Here is a 23247-nt window from a genome sequence, read left to right on the forward strand (position 1 = left end):
GATTGGAAACCATTTACTCATAAACAAGTTTTGTCTCAGTGTACTTGGCTGGTCACTCTTTCTGAAAGCATGGACGGAGCGTAAAAAATAGAGAAAGACAGTCAGAGAGAGGGAAAGTCAGTTTGGAAAGAGAGGGACAGAGAAAGAGAGATACAGGGAGATAGAGAGAGAAAGATACAGAGAGAAAGGGACAGACTAAGAGTCAGAAAGAGACTCAAAGGGAGGGAGAAACAGTGAGAGAGACGGTGGGGGATCAAAAGAGACAGACACAGGGAGAGAGAGTGGCATAGACAGATACAGGGAGAGAGAAAATAGACAGAGAGAGACAGGTATGGGGGGAGAGAGAGAGAAAGAGAGAGAGAGAGAGAGAGAGCAAGAGAGGGAGAGAGAGAGAGTAAGAGACTGACATGATGGGGAGAGAGAAAGACAGAGAGAGACAAACACAGAGATACAGAGAGAGTGAGAGACCAGAGGTAGAAACAGACACAGGGAGTGAGAAAGTAAGTGAGAGAAAGTAAGTGAGAGAAAGAGAGAAGGAAAGACAAAATGAAATCCATCCATCCATCCATCCATCCATCTAACCATCTATCCCACCACCCAGCCATCAATCAATCCATCTATTCATCTATCCATCCATCCATCCATCCATTCATCCATTCACCCATCCATCCATCCATCCATCTATTTTATTTTCATTGCTTCAGTTTTTTTTCCAAGACACATAATCTAGGTGCTAGATTCTGGGACATGAAGTGGGGAGGACCTAGATCAGAGGTCTTCAACCTTTTTGAGGCTGAGGTATTACTTTTGTTACTTTGTGGCGCAAAGGGTTTGATGTACATTTCTAAAGTAACAATTTGTTACTATGTTATTATGAGGTTGATTATTGTAAATAGGGTTAAATTGACTTAGTTAATTACCCAAAAAATTAATTTTACTAGTAATTACACAATGAACTGACTTTTCACTGGTAAGCTACTTCCGGAACAAGTCATCAGGCTAATTTGGCTGTCCTCGGGGGGCACTTTGGTGGCCCCGGGCACCACGTTGGAGAACCCTGATCCAGATTCTAGGACATGATGTGTGCTGTCTTTTTGGAAGATGCTTTTCAAGGCAGCTCAGACATTTGCAGAGCCAATCAGCGGTGTGTGGATATGACGTGTTGCTGTACTACGTCAGTCCCACCACAAGCACATTGACAATTTCACACACTCGTGGGAGAAGAACACGTACACGCGCACACCACACTTCCCTGTCTTGGCTGGATAGCGCAGCCCCCCTCCCGGCCCAGCAGCAGAACGCACAGCAAGGAGTGGACCTTAAACATCGCCTTATACTTTTTCAAAATGGGAGACATGGGGGATCCACTCAAAAGTACGTTTGTTATCTTTGATTAAATGAATTGCAATTGTTTTGACTTTATATTTGTTGCAAAGTTGAATTACCAATGGTTTTAATTGGATTATTAAGCCGGTATTTTCTAAGGTTGATGTTTATCACTAACGATGCCATTATATTCGTCATAAACTTTCTTGTAGAAAAACGACTGATGTCTCTGTGTGTGGGCTGCGGAAACCAGATCCACGACCAGTACATCATGAGGGTCTCCCCGGATTTGGAGTGGCACGCCGCCTGTCTCAAATGCGCAGAGTGCAGTCAGTACTTGGACGAGTCCTGTACGTGCTTTGTCAAGGACGGGAAAACGTACTGTAAACGGGATTACGCGAGGTAAAAGAAACACCACCAGGTTGCCCCCCCAAAAAAATCAATTTAATCATTTACTATTTTGGACACTCGACAATTATTCTATACCTGTAGACCTCAGCCACTTGCTCCCCTTATTAATACCGCAACATTCAAACGTTACAGACATAACGTGGCAACTATTCACTCACAGCAAGACACGCTATTTAGAAAAAAAACAACGATATTATTTGTAAAACGAGTTTACTTTATTAACCAACGAAACACCACGAGCTGATATTTCAGCATCTTTCCGAGTTCTCTCACCAAATACAGTAAATTTAGTGTTGCTTCTACGCGTAGCAGCAGATTTGTTTTAAATACCGTACAAAAATCGTCAAACAAGGATCAAAAAACGTAAACATTGACACGTTCGTTACTCCCTTTTGTAAATATTTTCCCGGACTCATGTTGCCAATTAAATTCCCCGACTTTCTGTTCTTCATTTAATAACTTTTATAGACAAATTTGAAATAGATTTATAATTAATAGCAACATTTCATACAGTCTTTTATTATATTTTTGGGGTTCGCATATTCTATTTACATTTAAAAAATAATCCATATCCGTCCAATTCAGTAAATTGCTTCTTATTAATTCTAGCAATTCCCCTTATTAAGATGTTCAAACAACGCAGCACCTCTTCACTCAGAGAAAGACAGATTATATACAATCATACCTGTCAATGTATACGTTTCCTCGTATTTTATAAATTTTTTCGATTATTTCAAATTATACACAACGGGGATTTTTTTTAGAAGTAGTTATTTCTTGTTAGACCGATCTAGTCTTGCCCATTCCAGCTCTGGTTTCTAATTTGCAACGTGTATTGAGCAAGACTAAATGTACTGCAAGCGGAGAAATAACTCAGAAAGATGCTGTTCGTGTTGTTTATTTGGTCAATTAAATAATTTGTCCGCACAATTTATCTTTGTTTTTATTCTACATAGTTTCTCTTGCTGTGAGTAAATAGGCGCTGTGCTGTTTTAAATGTATTTTATAGTTTAATAAGAGGAATTACAATCTCAATAAGGGACGCAATTGGCTGATGTTGACAAGTATGTTGGATAAAAACATCAAGGGCGTAGTTTTGGTATGGACGGAGGGTAGGTGTCCCAACCAAGCTCAAAGAAATCGTTATTTTATCCGCACCAATAATATCTGATAACTCAAAAAATGCATTTCGTCCCTAACAATATCGAGCATTATATTTTTATCCCACCCATATAATGCAATCTCTTAAAAAGTGCGACATTCCCCATCCATGGAAGGACCAAACCTACGCCCTTGAAAAATATCAATAATTTGTGTAAACAACTTTGTTAACAAAGAACACAAACAATTATTTCAGCATTTTTCTTACTTCTAGTTTTGGAGACTTTATCTGTTTTACAGATGTCGTACTCTGTTTTAATTTATTTAGTTCATAAAAATAATTTAATTGATAAAACTGTCATTTTTTTAACTCAATGCTTGATCGGGGATAACATCCCGCAATAATAAAACATAATTGGAAACCATTACGTTTTTCACTTTTAGTAAAGTGTAACTAAATTACATTGAACCAAATCTCAATAAAAACATATTAAGTAAACTATATGTGATGTATCAATTTGTCTCAATACGACAACGTTGTCGTCTGCTACCAGTGACCGAGACGATCCGGACTAGAGCCGAAAAGCTGAAAACGAGATCGGTCAAATTTATTATGTTTTTCCCCCCGTACAAAAAAAACAACGTTGTACAGCGTACACTATTTGAGATGATCACAAACGTATAAAATACAAGGGGAACGTATAAATTGACGGGCATGATAATCCTTTAGATAATAAACCAAAAGAAGTTCGCAATGTTTTAAACACTCAGCTATAATGACAAAAATAAATGTTCTAATCAAGGCTCTGGTGGTGTGTCCTGCAGGTTATACGGGATTAAATGCGCAAAATGCAACATCGGTTTCAGCAAGAACGACTTTGTAATGAGGGCTCGATCCAAAGTCTACCACATCGAATGTTTCCGCTGTGTGGCCTGCAGCAGACAGCTTATCCCGGGGGATGAGTTCGCTTTACGGGAAGACGGCCTATTTTGCAGGGCCGATCACGACGTGGTGGAGCGGGCCACTTTGGGACACGCAGACCCGCTAAGTCCGCTACACCCCGCCAGACCCATGCAAATGGCAGGTAAAGTCCGGTACCGGAATACAATCAAACTGCAAAACGGTCGCTCCAGTCTTGGGTCCCGGCCAAAGGCGTAGTTTTGGCATGGATGGAAGGGACGTGTCCCCACTTTTATCGACCAACCATTGCATACCTGTCAACCTCAGCCAATTGCTCTCTTTATTCATGATTGCAATTCCCCTAATCAAGCGATAATAAACCTTACAAACACAACGTGGCACGTATTAACTCACAGACGGACTATATACTTAATCGAGTTTATTTTGTTTAAAAAAACACACACAAACAATTATTTCTGCACCTTTCTTAGTTCTTTCTGCACATGTACTATAGTGTCGCTTATCGTGTGTTTCAAAAAAATTAATATCCTTTGAGATGTAAATATCACAAAGAGTACATGATAGAGCCAAATTAAAATAAAATATATTATGTTGAGAATCATGACATTTATTTTTCAAACCATAAATGAGAAATTTGGAGTGATGATTGTGTGAACCATTTCTCAAATATCCGATATGCGCACCACCCAAGTCTCGAAAATAATATTATTTGTTTTGTTTTTATATACAAAACATTTGCTCGTGAGTGAAGAATACATTGTTTTATTATAATAATTAAAAGATAGTATTCAATGGATAGCGTTGTTTTGAAACACCCTGTTTACTTTTTTCTCGTACAAAAAATATTATACGGCGTACAGAATTTGAAATGGTCAAACCACTTATAAAAAACGTAAAGTTTACAGGTATAGCTGTGCGTTTAAGCGTTCTCTTAAAAATGCACTTAGTCACCTCCAATGCCAAGACCATGCACCATTAGTCCTGCCTTTTTCCAAATAAAATAATGTATTTGATATTTAAAATGATTAACATGCTTTCCTTAAAATCATATGATAGTTTCATTATAGTGTATATAGGGAAAACTCAATATTGTTAAGAAAAATAGTTACTTTTGCCCTATTGCCGTTTAATCAATTTTACACTGCGCATGAAACCGCAGGAGTGTTCGCCTTTATTCAGTAAAATAAACACGTAAGTCTGCTAGAGGCATTTAGTTTTGTTGTTTCAATTTGTTAAACTGCGGTGGCAAACGTGGCATTGACGATTCAGCGGGTCGTCCAAATGCCCTCCGATCCTCTGTTAAATTCAAGGGCGTAGGTTTAGTGTGGATGGAAAAGGACGTGTCTCCACCAATATCAAGCAATCATGGATTCGTCCTCGGAAATTTTATGCAACCACTTCAAAAATGCACCATGTCACAACCAATATCGTGCAACCATTGTTTGGTCCCTATAGAAATGCCGTGATCAATTTATAATGTCCCTGCTAATACCAAGATCAAACCTAAGTCATTGCGTTTTGTATTCCATTTTCCTGTTCATTTATTTGTTCATGTAAAGAGTAAACTGTAAAGAGAAATGTCCTCACCGATATCAAACAATTGTCATTTTGTCCCCACTAGTTTAAAAAAATGCATCATGTCCCCACCAATGCCAAGTCCAAATCTACGTCCTTGTGCGTACATTTAGTTGTTGTCGTTTGCATATATTTAAAATGTGCTATTTGATTTGACTGCAGTAGTGTCTCTTACATTTCAGCAGGTCGTCCAAACACCCGCTGGTCCCATGTTCAATTCCACTCCTCTCCAAATTGTGTCCTTGACCAATTCATCTCTCATAGGTCTATCCCCCCGATGAAATTCATGCTATACTAAAGAAAGGTGCTGATAATGACTGTGTCAAGGGCGTAGTTTTTGCATAGACGGAGGGGACGTGTCCCCACCAGTTTCGTTGTTTACTCCACACGAATATTATTTGATCAACTTGGAAAAAAGTGCTATGACCGCACTAATGCCAAAAACCAAACCTATGCAGATTTTCGAGTGCCCTACTGTGTCATTTGAAAGGCAAACGAGTGTCATCAGGAAAGTGCATTAAAAATCTGGTAAATCGGTGATAATATTACAAATAATCATTTTTCTGTTTATTTTATTAGTTTTCTTATGACTATCCTTATTATCATTGAGAGAATGTACTCCACACGAGAAGGTTAAATAATCTTAATGTAAAACGAATAAGTATCTCCAACTATTTAATTAGGACTTCTTATCAAGATGGTCCTTATTACCTTTAACATAATTTGTTAATTAAATTTTCTTTGCAACCCCCGTGCAGAGTATTTAGAAATAATAGAATAAAATAAAATGTGTATAATGGATGAAAATAGGAAAATACTATGTACATATTTCCTGTCTTGTTACGTTTACCAAGGTGCGACTGAGTAGAACAAGTGCACAACTTTACCATTTTTTTCCATCAATTATAGTAATCTAACATTTTCCCACAATTGAAATAAAATATTTGTAACCGCTTACGTCACATTATGAATTAAATTGGATATCCGATTTTATCAATCGTGACAAAAATAGGACAACTATTGTGGTTGTTTAAAAAGGTAAATTATATCAATAACTGGTTTGTGAAGGTTTGTCTGAGTGTGTCATTACGTTATCCGTTCATTTTTTTATATATATCTTAAAAATAACTTACTATTTTAAATAGTTTTGTTCATGTTTGACGTGTCCCATAACATCCACTCAACACTGTTTGCATCACATTTTAGGCCACTCCAAGAAAAACACAAGTGAGATAATTGATATGATATAATTGACTAATATTTTCCGAACATAATTGAGAGAGTAAAGTTATATGTTCTCTACAATTTGTCATTTTTTTAGAAAGAAGTTAGTCGTGAACGTTTCCCCCTGCGCTCCCAAACACAAACAGGCGCACAATTACGCACACCAATTTCCTTTCATTTATTTAGAAAGTCAAGCATTAACCTCGCGATCAACAAAAGACGTGATTTGAGTGATACGGTAGATGTAATAACATTTAAAGTATGTAGAACTTAGGGTGCACGTTTGGTCTTGGCATTGGTGGGGACTCTGGGCACATGATGTAATTGTTTAAGAGATCACATAATATTGGTGAGGACGAAACAATGATCTCTTAATATTAGTTGGGGACACATCAGTCCAAGTCATTTTATTTTATTTTATTTTATTTTATTTTATTTTATTTTATTTTATTTTATTTTATTTTATTTTATTTTATTTTATTTTATTTTATTTTATTTTATTTTATTTTATTTTATTTTATTTTATTTTATTTTATTTGAGTACAGGACCCCAGCAAAAAGGGTCTTTATCCCCTAACATATAATCCTCAAAGAACTCAATACATTGTTCTTCTCCAGTATATTCGTCTAAAAGAGTATAATATACGATTTTTCAAATTGATCAAAATTAGGGGATATTATTAAAGTAATCGCATAAATCAATAAATGAATACAGTAAATGAATACCCTTTTCAGGTGGCACAATTGCTTATTCAATGTTGTGGGAGAATATTGGATCTTCGAGATACAGTATTGATTTCCCTGTGATGCCCTGTAGAGAAACAACTGTTGATATACTAGCTTTGTATAGTAACCATGGGGATTTAAATTTCACTGTATCTTCAAATTTTAACATGTTGGATTTTATAAACAGTTTATATGTTCTTTGTTTCTAGTGTCATGCACAATCCAATAAGCTTTCTTCTGTAATCGAATAAGCGAGTCTATATTCGTCTGTGTATTTCCCCAAATCTCCACACAATAACTTAAATGCGACATAATTAACTAACTATGCGTTATATGAAGGGTTTTAGGTCAGGTATATGTCCCCATCCACTCATAATTTCAATGTTCCTTGCTAATTTAGATTGTATGCCATTTACATGGGGTCTTCATGGGTATTAATCCCTCCAAGAAACTTCTTTAACGCTTTGTAGTTGAATATCTTTATTTACATTTCAATTTTTTTAATCACAAATACCACAACAGCCATATAACATAACATTCTTTTTTTCCTTTTTTTAATCAAAGCATTATTGTATTATTTTTTTTATAAAGGGCCATTTCTGTCTGCATTTACGGTCGATTTGTACCTAAACCTAATGTTGTAGTGTCGTCCGCGAATAGAATATATTTTAATGTCTATGATACATAAGTCATTTATATAAAGGTCCCAACACAGCCCCCTGAGATTATGTGATCAATTTAAAAATCCGCTTCGTCCCGACTAATATCGAGTAATTATTGTTTTGCCCCATCAATATTATGTGATTACTTAAAAAAGTGCTATTTCTAAAACACCCCGGCCAAGACCAAACCCATACACCAGTTTCATTTAGAATCACGAAGCCCGTAATTTTATATTTACATATACTAAAAAACAGTGGCCTAAGTGGACAATGTTTAAATCCCATATTTCTATATTTTGGGGTTACTTCGGCCCGTCTCTTCTCACAGCAGAACCCATCTCAGCCCGACAGTCCGCACTCCGGCCCCACATCCACAAACAGCCCGAAAAAACTACTCGGGTTCGAACAGTGCTCAACGAGAAGCAGTTGCACACTTTGCGAACATGCTACAATGCAAATCCGAGACCCGACGCGCTCATGAAGGAGCAACTGGTGGAGATGACCGGCCTCAGCCCGCGCGTAATCCGAGTTTGGTTCCAGAATAAACGCTGCAAAGACAAGAAAAGGAGTATTTTGATGAAGCAGCTTCAGCAACAGCAGCCCAATGATAAGACGGTAAGAGGAGTTTTATTAATATAGGCGAATTCGTGGTTTGTGGATTTCTTTTCATATTAGGCGCAGCACCCCCCAAAATCAAACACTTAGTAACAAAAGGAAACAACAAAACATGCGCACAAAAACAGCTGTACAATACAATAATATGAGCATAACCTGGTTTCCTTTTGTTTCTTGCAGGGAAGTCATATTCAAAATCAATACAAAAAATAGCACCGTACAAAGGTAAATTAGAAAATTAGAAGACATGACAGCATATAATTCCCACAAAAACTCTAGATATATTAATTATCTCCAGCATGTTTATCTAAAAAAATATCTAAACTACTCTATAAATCCCGATTCATATGTGTGTGTTTGTATAACCTCCGAAACGGCTGACCCGATTTACGTGAACATTTACACAGTTTTACTTCAGGCCTTTGCGAGTGTCTGTAGCTAGGTTCCGAGTCAATACACCCCCAATAAATACCAACAAAATTGGTATTGATCTGTTTTCACATGGTCTGCTTTTGTGGGGGGTTTTACGCACTTTGGTGGCCAAATTTGGTACTAAAGCTTCTGACTATGAACCAACCACTCCAAGCAGACGAATCCAATCTCATGTTGGCCCAGCAACGCCGGGCCGTTTTGCTTGAATAACATATCATTTTCTGTATTTATGTTAACTCTGGTCATTACTAAGGTCTTATTCTAAATTGTGAGTCAGTAAACTGTGGCTCGAGAGCTGAGTATGGCTCTTTAGCGCTGCACTACATTTTTTTTTATAAATGTTTGAAAATGGAAATGTATGGGGCAGGGTAATATATGTATATGTATATGTATTTTTTTGTCCGATGTTTTCTTTAGAGTAATATTGAACGACTAACTTTTATGCATGAAACACTCTTCTTTTATTAAAACAAATTATTTTTTTATGCTTTCATATTTTGCAGCTAAAGGCATATTTGTTTTTTGGTCCTTAATGGCCCTTTCAAAATATTGGATTACCGAACCCTCATCTAAACCACTCGAAAATTGAATACAATTTCGGCTGGCACAATCTGTTTTCGATGTTGAACAAGAATATTGGACCTTGAAATCATGTCAAGGGCGTAGTTTTGGAATAGACAGGGGATGTGCCCCCACCAATATAAAGAAATCCCTGCTTTGCCCCCACCAATATTATGTGATTACTTAACCCTAATGTTGTCTTCGGGTCGAAATGACCTCCAACCGCGTTGTTAAAAAACAAGAAAAAATAACCTAAATTATATTTTGTTTAGCTTTACATGTGATGACTTTTCCTAGATTAGGCAAAACTGTAGACAATTGATGTTGTTTTTATTCACATTTCCATGTGCTGTTTTAAAAAAAGTACACAGTTTGTCCTTAAAATGACTGTTGAAAAATGCGCTATGTCCGCACAAATATCGAGATATCATTGTTTGGTCGCCACCAAAATGACGTGACCCCTTTGAAATGAGATATATCCCCAATTCAATGATAACAATGTTAAAAACGTATTCGTTTTGGAATAGCAGGCACATTTGCCGTATATTGATTAGATACTTAATGTATAAAAACAAATTGAACGGATTATTGTTATAAATAGTTGCTTAACCCTCACTGACTGGACTTGGTCATTCGTTTTTTTTCAATTCTGTATTGATCCCTTTGATTGCCCGATGATTAATTTCCAGTCGCTCTCTAGCAGCAAGACAAGCACACTCAAGGGTGTAAGTTTAGGGTTGGCATTGCTCAAGGGACCAAATAATAACAAAAACACAAGAGAACGCGATTTAACCCTTTCTGCGCTGTTAGTTGAACAAGACGTCGATCGATCGATACTTTTAAAGTGATCACATAATATTGGTGGGGACTAAATATTGATTATATTAGTGGGGACATGTCACTTCAACCCATGCCAAATTTACGCCCCTGCACGCACGAACAAGTATTGTCTTTAGGCGCATTCACGGAAAGAGAACCCACTTTGATAAAGGGCAACCTTTTTACATAGGGGACCTGACTTTTGCCCACCCCCACTGAAAGCCCGATATTACAAAAATATATCGAGGCTCTATTACTATGGGATTAAAAATATAAAGGAACAAGTGTGGTTTACTTGAATTATCGCCCATGCAGTTAGACTACGCGACCCCATTTGTGACTATGTTAATTTTGCCACGCAAGTTGCAACATGTATTTTTTTCATAATTATTTGCGAAAATATTAATACTAAAAAAGACCGAGAATTACTGTAATATTCATAACAACGGAAGCTTGTTCATTTGACTAGCAAATATTGTAAAAACGCTTGTTTTAGTCAGTTGCTTTGATAAAAACCAAAACTAAGTAAGTAACTAAATATTTTATTCCGTATTTTCAATAAGCCCTGAACCAGATACCATACGGTTCAAATAGGCATGCTTTGGTGTAAGTGTAGAAGAAATAATTTTGCAGGTTTGTGAGTATTTTTTACCCATAAAAACCTGATTATTAAAACATTAACATACAGCATATTATACATTCATCATATGCATAACAACTCAATTTCAAAGTTTTACTGTTGTTAGATCAGTTTGAATGTTTTGTGTTTGATATTTCCCTGGTAGTTTGATCTTTTGTAGATGCACAATAAGCAATTATTATATGTAAAAATACAGTAATTTGTGTTCTATAGACAACACTGCTGTGTGGAATTAACACATTTTTTTCTGCAGATTCAAATTTAGTTAAATGTGATTCAGATGTAGTTTTATTCACCGTAAACCAGTTTACATATTTTGCTAGTATACAGTTATCGACTGTGATGCTGTATGCAGGAATGCTCTGGAAACCACAGCTCCCAACGACGGTTTTCTTTTACAGTGTAGCGACCTTCTCCAGTAAAAAAACAAAAACAACAACTGGAAATATGAGCTGGAATTGGGCAAGGGGTTAAATATAGGCTTGCAACTTCAAAAGAATATTTAGTCAGTGAAACACTGTGGAGAAATATGGGAAAACGTAGAGAAAAAAGAAAATAAATTTACACTCTCTTAAATTTAAAACAACCGTCTGCAAAAGATATTACAAGTCAGCCATAGTTGATAATGTGGAGATTTTTAACTGTGAAAAAAACTTCAGTTACAAGAAGATAATGCTTGGTTTTCTAGTTTGCTGGAGGACAGTGACTCCATGGGGCAGTTCTTGTCTTGTTTTGAGTACTGTTCTCCATGCACAAGGATTCAGAACAGATTACAAAAAATATCACACGCAATCCATGTTATACAAGCCCAAAGATTAAAAACGAGCTAATACAGGTTACTAGTTACCTCATGAAAAATGTAATAAGTAACATAAACGGAATACCGTAATATTGCAATAATGTAACTTGATTATTTTTGAATACTTTTGTCTATACAAATAAACATGACTTGACTTGGATTGACTTGGACAAAATAAACAGAATAAATACCATGACTAAATTTTCTATCCATTAATCCATCAATTTTCTTCCGCATCTCCGGGGTCGGTTCACGGGGGCAGAAGCTTCAGCAGGAAAGCCCAGACATCACTATCCCCAGCCACTTCATTAAGCTCATCCAACAGGATCCTGAGGGAGTCCCAGGCGAACCTAATGACGGAGTCTCTCCAGCGTGTCCTGGGTCGTCCCCGGGGCCTCCTGCCGATGGTGAATGCCTGGAACACCTCCAGAGGGAGGCGTCCAAGAGGCATCCTTACCAGATGCCCAAGCCACCTCAACTTACTACTTTCAAAGCGGAGGATTGGTGTTTCTACATTGAGTCCTTCCTGGATGACCGAACTTCTCACCCTATCTCTAGGGGAAAGCCCAGCTATCCTGCGGAGGAAACTCAATTCAGCCGCTTATATCCGAGATATTGTTATTTTGGACATGACCATGAGGTGGCTCGGGCATCAGGTAAGGATGCCTCCTGGACGTCTCCCTCGGGAGGTGTTCCGGGCATGCCCCACCGGCAGGAGGCCCCGGGGGCGACGCAGGACACGCTGGAGAGACTATGTCTCTCGGCTGGCTTGGGAACGCCTCGGCATCCCGTCGGATGAGCTGGAGGAAGTGGCTGGGGATAGGGACGTCTGGGCTTCCCTTTTAAGGCTGCTGCCCCTGTGACCCGACCCCGGATAAGCGGAAGATAATGGATGGATTGTCATGACCCACAGTTCATGACCACAGGGGAGGGTAGGAACGTAGATCGACCAGTTTATCGAGAGGTTTACCTTTAGCTCCTTCATCATCACGACTGACCCAAGATACTTAAACTGCTCCACTTAGGACAGAATCTCATGCCTGGCCCAGATCGAGAGTGCCACCTTTTTAAAGCTGAGAACCATGGTCTTGGACTCAGAGTTTCTGATCTTCATCTTGGTCGCTTCACATTTGGTTGCAAACCACTCCTGTGAGAGCTGAAAATCACGGCTTGGGAAAGCCAACAGCACCCCATAATCTGCAAATCAATGATTGCGGTACACTCGTCAGAGCAACTGCATCACCATTTCAGATGTCCGGGAGGCGCTCACATGCAGCATAGTTTTGGTCAACAAAACACTTTAAAGATGGATATACTCTCTTGGGCTACTGGATCCCGTGCGCCATCCCTTTCAATTGAATACCAGCTATTCCTGACATGTCTCACTATCTCGTCTCTCACCACTATGCAGAGTTGGGGAGCGCTGGACTCTCATGTATGTTTCAGATCAGGGGATGGTGTAATAATAGTCTGTAGTTGCAATAATCAGTGGTCTGTACAGGCCTTCTAAGACTCCTCATCATTAGGGGTTTTCTAAATAAACATGACTTGACTGAATCCATTGTAGTCCTTTTGTTCTTCAAAAGATGATTTTGGTGTTACAGCTGTTTTCTGGATAGTGATAACATTTCTTCTGTCTATTGTTTTAAATAAAGATGCCTAATGTGGTCTGTGCAGTCCTTTGAGACTCTTTGTGATTAAGGACTCTACAAATAAACAAGACTTGACTTGACTTAATGTAAGCCCATGCTGTACCTTCTGTTGCTTACGTTTAACGTCAATCAGTGCTACGCAAATACATTTTGTGGGTAATAACAATTGTGAATGCATTTGATACAAAACGAATTGCCCAAGTGACTGATGTCTGGTGCGGGCCCTGCTTTTCCAGAACATCCAGGGGATGACAGGTACTCCGATGGTGGCAGCCAGTCCAGAACGGCACGATGGCGGAATCCAAGTCAACCCTGTTGAGGTGCAAAGTTACCAGCCACCCTGGAAAGTCCTCAGCGACTTTGCGCTCCAGAGTGACATCGACCAGCCCGCTTTTCAGCAACTGGTGCGTCACTCTTACTTTTCGTCATCTTTTTTTAGTCTGGTTTTCTCTCCATTTCCAAACAAAGGATGTTCTGAATATTCAAATGCAGTGTCTCTTACAAACGAACACGCACACATATACACCACCGATCAAAAGTCTGAATTGACTTACTTTTATTGTCATTGATTTCAATGTTGTGAAATATGACACACGATTGGCCATGGCACTCCAGGGTAAACATCGAATAAAGACTCTAAAGAGAAAACAAGCTAAAAGACTACCGGGATAAAAAGTAGAAAAAACATAATTATAATGTAGTCCAATTTTCATCAAAGAAAAAGAATAGTGCATCACAACAATATTGCAATGTAAAGCAGTGCCATAACATTTATAATCAAAAAAAAAAAAAAACCTAATGTTGCAAGATATGTTTTCACAGTTATATGCACTTGTCTAGGGTGGTGATGGCCCTGGGGAAAAAGGTTTCTCTATAAGCCTGTTTGTCCTTGTTTTGAGAGACCTGTAGCGCATACCAGAGGGCAAGAGTTTAAAGAGGTGATGGCTGGGGAGGGGAGGTATTGCAAGCCAGCAATGTCATCTAGACAGAGCAGAGAGCAGCCGATGATCTTCTGAGCTATGTTGATTACTCTCTGTATGTTTTTCCTGTCCGGAGCCTCCGTGCATGGGGTCGCGTAGTGTTTTCCCTGAAAAATCTGACTTTTTTTCATCTAATGAGTAGCAAAATAAATAGAAAGTGTAATTGAGACAATGAAAAGGCTAGAAAAATTGGATCCTTCAAATTTGGCTTACGTCAAAAAATTGAAATTTCTAAGAGACCCAAAACTTTTGAATGTTAGTTTTTATGTCAGAACCAGAAAAGATAGTAGACCCAAACGCGTAACGTTTCACACGAAAGTTTTTTGGGATATTGAAGAAGTCAGGTACGGGGAAACAAATAGCAGAGATCCTGTGCTCGCTGGACAGGATTAGCAAGCAGCTCACGGGATCGGAGAGTGATCGGAATGCGGAAGTGAGAGGATTTGTCGTGACGGGCGATCGGAGCGTGGTCGGCGGGCAAAAGCGGGTCACTAGCCGGAGCAGGAGATCAGAGCGTTGTCGAAAGAAGAGCAAAGTCAGGGAGCCGGAGACGATCAGGAAATCAGGGACAGACGAGCAGGATACGAATGAGGACGGGACAGACGGGAGCCAGAGTCAAAGTGCTTGCCTTGCGTATGCGGAGGTTCGCTGACGGACTGACAAGGAGTGACTGAAGTATTGAGTATAGATAGGAGGGGAATCAATCAGGCAATGAGCAGTAGCTGGCGCCAAACGAGCGGGCACAGGTGCGGGCAATGAGTAATTATGACAATATAACCTGAGGGTATATTATATTAGCAAATTAAACAGACTTTTGGTTCTACTGGAAAAAGTACTGAGAAAGCTACTGAAAGTTTACAATTATATTTCTCTTTTGTGTTAGACTAGCGCTTGATGCTCCTTAAAAACTCCTACTGCTTTTTAAAAATAATCTTAGTTCTCGCTTTTCTATCATTTTCTTTCTTTTCATTTTTTTGTTCGATTACTATTTGAATATGTTTTTAATGCTCAGGATTATACATCTCTAGCTATTTAGTTTTAATTTGAATGCTTTTGAGGGTCTGGGAACTAATTAATTTGTTTTCAGTTGTTTGGTATAGGGAAAATTTGCTCGAGATACTGAGGATAAGCGGTGCAGCTGATGAGATGAGATGAAGAAAAATTCAAAATACAAACACAATTTGGAAATGTATGAGTAAATAACAAAATCTTGGACATTTTTGGAATAATTATTTTCTCAATTCTGCGAATCCATACAGATATACCGTTGTATACTGGCGCAGAAGTGTCACTTCGCTGATATTGTAGTTGACAGGTTTTGTGGGAAATGTAGTTTTAGGTCAAAGTTTGTTTATTTTTAGACGCTCAAGCATTTTAAGCTCTTGCGAGCTGCATTATTGGCCAAGTTTGGCTTGAGGGCGATGGGTTTGAAAAATGTGCTTTATCGTTTGAGTACCCAACTATTTTATGCAACACATTTTAGATTTGCATGTTATTATTTTGATTAAATAGGATCTTTAGTTGCCTTCTGAGACATTTAAAAAAAATGAAGGATGTCACAAAAGGCATAGGCTTAGTCTTGGTTTTGATTACTTAATATTGGTTGGGGTAAAACAATGAGGACTCTAGATTGGTGGGGGCTACAGGTAGGATCAGGCCTTGAAAAAATATAGCCCAACTAGACCACGGCCCGTGAGTATAGCCTTGATTTGAGGGACCCGAAGCAAATCCAAATTTTCACATTTGATTTGTGAGGACATGGAAGCAGGTGGGTTTCTCTCTCGCTGACAAAAAAATGATCCAGCTGTCATTGTTCTTTGTTTCTTTTCCTCTGTGGAGGATCCGGCCGGTGGATTCCGTCCCCCTCTTGCACAGACGGGACAAGCGCGTGGAATCGGTGAGATCGTTGGCGCAAGAAGGGGGTGGAATCCATGGCGCAGATCCTCCACAAAGAGAAAGAAAAAAAGAACAATGACAGCTGGATACATACAAAAAAAGTCAACAAAACCCGAACGTATTGATTGCTATTTTAGACCCGACCCGAATTTCGAGTCAAGCTCGTCCTTTGGGTTAAGAACTTACCTCAAATGGGGACACGTCCTCCACGCCCATGCCAAAACTACGCCCTTGGATGTCACGTTTACGAAATCAGTAACTAACGATTCATACCCATTTCCACAGGTCAGTTTTTCGGAAGGCGGACCGGGTTCAAATTCTACTGGCAGCGAAGTAGCTTCCATGTCATCTCAACTTCCCGATACGCCAAACAGCATGGTTTCAAGTCCCATTGAGGCCTGAATCCGAGGAAAGCCGGGAGACTTCCTCATATCACCCCAACGCCAAGATTGCACCAAACAACACTACAGGGAGTGCAGAATTATTAGGCAAGTTGTATTTTTGAGGATTAATTTTATTATTGAACAACAACCATGTTCTTAATGAACCCAAAAGTCTCATTAATATCAAAGCTGAATATTTTGGAAGTTGGAGTGGGGCTTTTTTAGTTTTAGCTATTTTAGGAGGATATCTGTGTGTGCAGGTGACTATTACTGTGCATAATTATTAGGCAACTTAACAAAAAACAGATGTATACCCATTTCAATTATTTATTTTCATCAGGGAAACCAATATAACAGCTCAACATTCACAAATATACATTTCTGACATTCAAAAACAAAACAAAAACAAATCAGTGACCAATATAGCCACCTTTCTTTGCAAGGACACTCAAAAGCCTGCCATCCATGGATTCTGTCAGTGCTTTGATCTGTTCACGATCAACATTGCGTGCAGCAGCAACCACAGCCTCCCAGACACTGTTCAGAGAGGTGTACTGTTTTCCCTCCTTGTAAATCTCACATTTGATGAGGGACCACAGGTTCTCTATGGGGTTCAGATCAGGTGAACAAGGAGGCCATGTCATTAGTTTTTCTTCTTTTAGACCCTTTCTTGCCAGCCACGCTGTGGAGTACTTGGATGCGTGTGATGGAGCGTTGTCCTGCATGAAAATCATGTTTTTCTTGAAGGATGCGGACTTCTTCCTGTACCACTGCTTGAAGAAGGTGTCTTCCAGAAACTGGCAGTAGGACTGGGAGTTGAGCTTGAGTCCATCCTCAACCCGAAAAGGCCCCACAAGCTCATCTTTGATGATACCAGCCCATACCAGTACCCCACCTCCACCTTGCTGGCGTCTGAGGCGGACTGGAGCTCTCTGCCCTTTACCGATCCAGCCACGGGCCCATCCATCTGGCCCATCAAGACTCACTCTCATTTCATCAGTCCATAAAACCTTAGAAAAATCCGTCTTGAGATTTTTCTTGGCCCAGTCTTGACGTTTCAGCTTGTGTGTCTTGTTCAGTGGTGGTCGTTTTTCAGCCTTTCTTACCTTGGCCATGTCTCTGAGTATTGCACACCTTGTGCTTTTGGGCACTCCAGTGATGTTGCAGCTCTGAAATATGGCAAAACTGGTGGCAAGTGGCATCTTGGCAGCTGTACGCTTGACTTTTCTCAGTTCACGGGCAGTTATTTTGCGCCTTGGTTTTTCTACACGCTTCTTGCGACCCTGTTGACTATTTTGAATGTAACGCTTGATTGTTCGATGATCACGCTTCAGAAGCCTGGCAATTTTAAGAGTGCTGCATCCCTCTGCAAGATATCTCACTATTTTTGACTTTTCAGAGCCTGTCAAGTCCCTCTTCTGACCCATTTTGCCAAAGGAAAGGAAGTTGCCTAATAATTATGCACACCTGATATAGGGTGTTGATGTCATTAGACCACACCCCTTCTCATTACAGAGATGCACATCACCTGATATGCTTAATTGGTAGTAGGCTTTCGAGCCTATACAGCTTGGAGTAAGACAACATGCATAAAGAGGATGATGTGGTCAAAATACTCATTTGCCTAATAATTCTGCACTCCCTGTATTGCATTATTGACACTGTGAAGACAATCATGGGATTTTACCTTATCGACGCTCAATTTTTCAAAACCACAATGAGCCAATCTTTCATCACTGAAGCCAACTTATTTATTTATTTATTTATTTATTTATTTATTTATTTATTTATTTATTTATTTATTTATTTATTTATTTATTTATTTATTTATTTATTTATTTATTTATTTATTTAGTAATTCCTCCCTTTATTTTTCAATTTCTTTCTTTCTTTCTTTCATTCTTTCTTTCTTTCTTTCTTTTTCCTTCCTCCCTTCCTTCCTTCCTTCTTTCCTTCCTTCCTTTTTTCTTTCCTTCCTTCCTTCCTTCCTTCCTTCCTTCCTTCCTTCCTTCCTTCCTTCCTTCCTTCCTGCTTTCCTTCCTTCCTTCCTTCCTTCCTTCCTTCCTTCCTTCCTTCCTTCCTTCCTTCCTTCCTTCTTATTCTTTCTTTCTTTCTTTCTTTCTTTCTTTCTTTCTTTCTTTCTTTCTTTCTTTCTTTCTTTCTTTCTTTCTTTCTTTCTTCCTCCCTTCCTTCCTTCCTTCCCTCCCTCCTTCCTTCCTTCCTAGCCACAAGTGAGTTTACAAACCGAGTTCCGTTGGACATCTGATTGGGAGTCGAACACAATCCCAATCAGAAGAAGGATTTTTGCTACATCAAAGAAGAAGAAAAGGGTCCCCCCCACTCCGAGAAAATAAACTTCTTTTTCTCAATGTGATTACATTCATTGGAGTTTTTCAAAATCACTAATGGACATTCACGTGAATCTGGGTCACCGGAGAATTATTTCATTTTCCAAAGATGTGCACTTAAATTTGTTACAGTATTAGGTCTTTCCGTGAATCTAATATATATTTGCTCAAAAAGAGCGACGTCTTGTGTGTCTTTCTTTGACTAAAGCAAAATGCGCTGTTTCTTTTTTATATCAATCGAGACGATAATGATTTACAGAGTTCCTAGCATCCAAACTATTTATTGTCCAAATCGAAGTTTTGTTTCTTGCAGCAATACCTGTCTTTTATGTGTTGCAAATTTTGATAATCATGAAATTCACATGGATGGCGTGGAGAGATTCATTTTGGTTGTTGAGGAGCTGCTTCAGTGCCATTAGTATTTATAAATATATTAATTTGAAAAATAGAAACAAAAATAAAAATAATTTAAACACTAAACATTTAATTATGGTAAAACGATTTAGTGGGACAAACTAATGATGTGTTTCCAATCATGACCCGCTTATCCTGCATTTATTTTTTAACCTGTGTGTACTGAACAAGATCCAAATAACACAGTAATAACGAAAATAATCACTTCAACACATTTTAATCATGAGCAATAAAAGGGATTTCTTATTTGATTTCAGAATGTTCTTTTATGTTGTGCAAAATAACCACTTTTATATATTGTATTACGCATGAAGGACGGCGTGACCACACGCAGGGGCATTACAATATGAACAAAAACATTTAATATCCAGAGTCCACACACTTCAGAAAGCCTTTTATGTCGTTGCAAAATAATCACTTTTATGTACGAACAAAACAGTTAATATCCATACACAAGTTCGCACGCAGATGGGCAAATACATGCGCACGCCTGCGCGCACAAACTCACCGAAATAAAGTCTGCTCGCAAAAAAAGGATGGTTGTTTCATTTTGAATGTATCTATCTAATCGAAAAAAAATGAGTTGATCATGAATTGAAACAAAAAAAGTTCATTTTTTGTGTGGAAATGATATCTGAGCCCCCTTTGGCCCTGCACGGTTTCAAGTATGTATACTGTCCATTCATTTTTATATAAATTATACCGGATTCAGAAACTGTTTTCTTTAATTTATTCAAATTGACATTGACTCCGTAAAAAATAACGTGTGACGAGTGTTTTTCAAAAATGTTACAAAGATTTGCAGTCACTTCAATTTGTTTAGTTTACTGCTTCAAAATTTATTAACAATTATAAAATAATTTTACGAGGGTAAATGATGTACTATTACTCCATTTAGAACATTTCTGAATGTAGTGTAGCAACACAGACTGAGTGTTTTAAAGTGGTATTTCATAATAAGTAAGTACATTTTAAAAATACTAGTTACATCTTAGCAATGATTCATCTATTGGTAATTCAAATCGGTGTGACTTCTACTGTTACCTTTTATAGACGAGCTTGGATTTGCATGCCTTTAACTTGACTATAGTGCTACTCTCGTTACATTTTTACAGCAAAGTATGTTCCTTTTCTTTGTTATCTTTTTTAAAGTTTAAAAATATATTTTGTAACAAATTATATTACAAAAAAAACCCAGAGCTTAATTGGCACTAACTCGAATATACAGGCCGGGGCCGCAGGCCAAATCTGGCCCATTGGATGATTTAATCTGGCTTTTCATACATTTCTTAAATGAAAATAATAATAAAATAAGTGAGTCCCTGGATTATTTTCAATAAAAGTTACGATGTTTTAAAATACATACAAACCGAATGCTCTTTCCATCCGCTAGCGGTCAGCCTTGAGTTTGTCCAGCGTGGTGATTTGGTTCAGGAGTAAAACCACATTCACTCAAATGTTAAACACATTCGATGCCAAACATGAAAATCTTTTTACCCATTGTTTGTGAAAAAGTGTTGTGTTGAGAAAAAGATCGATTGTAGTCCGTGATTATAATATGTCAGGTAGGCTACTAATGTAGGATGAATGATAAAGCACAATACTGAAAAACTAAAGGTAAAAATTCAGAGTTGACATCCGTTTACTGATCAGGCCTGCCTGAGAACAAAAAGTCTGGATTTGACCTCAGAGCCAAATAGAGTTTGACATTTCTGCATTCACTGGATACTTATCTATTTGTTGACAGTAAAACGTTTAGACTAGAACGTTGTCGTTCTGAAGAGTTGCTGTTGAACCTTGTTCTTCTGATATCTGATATCAATGATATCGTCAAGGCATTCATCATTGACTCCTGCTGCCTCAACATCAAACGTGATGCAGCTGTATATGTATATATATATATATATATATATATATATATATATATATATATATATATATATATATATATATATATATATATATATATATATATACATATATACATATATATATATACATATATATATATATATATACATATATATATATACATATATATATATACATATATATATATATATATAGATACATCGTTAGCGGAGGAGGAACATGTAGCAATCAGATTCCTGATTCTGCCTTTAATGATTGGCAAATTAATGCACCATGATGTAACGACAGATAAGATACAAAATGTTATGAGTAACGCGTTATAGTACAGACGCTGCCATACTTACGAACGAGATATGATCCGGATGACCGTTCGTAAGTTGAATTTGTTCGTAAGTTGTTTCAGTGCTATATTTTGTATGTTTAAGGTTTATATAAGTACGTTAAAGGCTTGTATAAGTAACCTGTATTGTTTTGTGCTGAAAAATTGCCAGGACCAGAACAGAGACAGGACCCACTCGCGTAACGTTTCTCACAGTTTTATTGGGAAGAAGGGAAAGGAGCGCACACACGATCTGGAGATCGCTGGTCGCGGGGATTAGGTTGCTCGGACGCGGAAGTGGGACTTCCGTGGCTAGTGATGGCGGTGTCGGCAACGGAAAAAACGGGTCAGTAGCCGGGGAAAAAGAGCAAAAACGTGATCGGGATCGGAAACAAGTCGAAAGCCAGGAGAGGAGAGTAGACGTGGTCGAGATCAAAACAGATCGTAATGGGAGACTAACAGGGGCAAAAAACTGGACAGGCAAAAAGGGCTTACCGTGTAAAACAGAGATTCGCAGACGGACCGAGAAAAGGGAACTGGCAGGACAGAGTTTAAATACTGACAGGCAGCCAATCTGTCAACAAGCTGCAGCTGGCGCCACATGGGCGGGGCCAATCGGGTGCCATGGCAACCGTGTCACACACACTGGGCCAATTGGGTGTCACGGCAACCGTGACAAAACTTTTAACGTTTAATTTGTTTGGGTGTTTGGTAAACATGGGCATGGTGTATTTTTTGTGTTTTTTGCTACTTTTTTCTTTTCTTTGTTTCTGTGTATGCGTTTGTCTTGCTGTCGGTCACCACTCTCGAGGGATATGACCAGGATAGATGGATAGATGGATAGAAATAAAGATAAATAAAGTTAAGTTAACTTTTTGTAGATGGGCTTCAAGAGGCGACTTCCTCCTCCATGGTAGAAAGTGGATGAAATAAGGCGATCCAGCCATTTTCTCAACCGCATCAAGCTTTCTTATTCCACTTTCATTTCAAAAGAAAAAGTTCGACTCTTCCTTACACTTTACACAAACCATATTGAATGGATGCACAAGATATTAAACAATAAAGATGTCAAAGTTCTTAGCGCGCTGGCGATACAGTATGGAATGTTTAGACATAAACTAGGAAGATTTCTTCTTTGGGGTGGATGCTTGGTTACCTCTCACAGCGCCACACACCGGTAGCGGAGAAAGAAGCACTACCGTACTGTCCTGTAAGTGCAGAATACTAAATATAACTTACAGCAATGTCCGGATATTTTTCGACATCTCTAAAAAAATGTCCATAGCTACTGTTTTTCGATAGTCGAATGGTCGTAAGTAGGGGAGCGTCTGTACTCTTTACAGGGAAAAGTAATCAGGAACACGTTTCAAAGGAACGGGTTATTCTCAATGCTGGTTACCGCAAATACAGAATGAATAATTTTCTTGAACCTTAAGACTTAAATTGAAGGTTGCAAGGTATATTCAAGATGCAAATGAAGCTGCAAGGTTATTTTGATAAAATGCAGACGCGTGTTGTTCAAAAAGCCGGAAGATTGGCACCAACATGGAGATAGCAATTAAAGAATTTT

General features: G+C 38.4%; 1 protein-coding gene across 2 annotated transcripts; it reads left to right on the top strand.

Moving 5' to 3' along the window:
* Positions 1 to 1228: 1228 nt before the first annotated feature.
* On the top strand, positions 1229 to 18643 carry isl1a (ISL LIM homeobox 1a). 2 transcript variants are annotated; one of them, XM_088336256.1, is made up of 7 exons: positions 1229 to 1374; positions 1539 to 1728; positions 3664 to 3923; positions 8276 to 8562; positions 13702 to 13869; positions 16627 to 16806; positions 18370 to 18643. In XM_088336256.1, exons 1-6 carry the CDS (start codon positions 1347 to 1349, stop codon positions 16741 to 16743), a joined length of 1050 nt encoding a protein of 349 aa, XP_088192382.1. In that variant the 5' UTR covers positions 1229 to 1346; the 3' UTR covers positions 16744 to 16806; positions 18370 to 18643. The 2 variants fall into 2 exon arrangements, with proteins under 2 accessions (XP_088192382.1, XP_088192383.1); XM_088336257.1 differs by having other exon boundaries at positions 8279 to 8562.
* The last annotated feature ends 4604 nt before the right edge of the window (positions 18644 to 23247 follow it).

This window comes from Urocampus carinirostris, chromosome 5 (genome assembly GCF_059441175.1).
Source record: "Urocampus carinirostris isolate Australia breed hairy pipefish chromosome 5, RoL_Ucar_1.0, whole genome shotgun sequence".
Lineage (NCBI taxonomy): Eukaryota > Metazoa > Chordata > Actinopteri > Syngnathiformes > Syngnathidae > Urocampus > Urocampus carinirostris.

Coding starts and splice junctions, on each gene's coding strand:
- isl1a (XM_088336256.1), top strand. CDS start 1,347: ATGGGAGACATGGGGGATCCACTCAAAA. Junction 1,375..1,538: donor CATGGGGGATCCACTCAAAA/GTACGTTTGTTA, acceptor ACTTTCTTGTAG/AAAAACGACTGATGTCTCTG. Junction 3,924..8,275: donor CAGACCCATGCAAATGGCAG/GTAAAGTCCGGT, acceptor CTCTTCTCACAG/CAGAACCCATCTCAGCCCGA.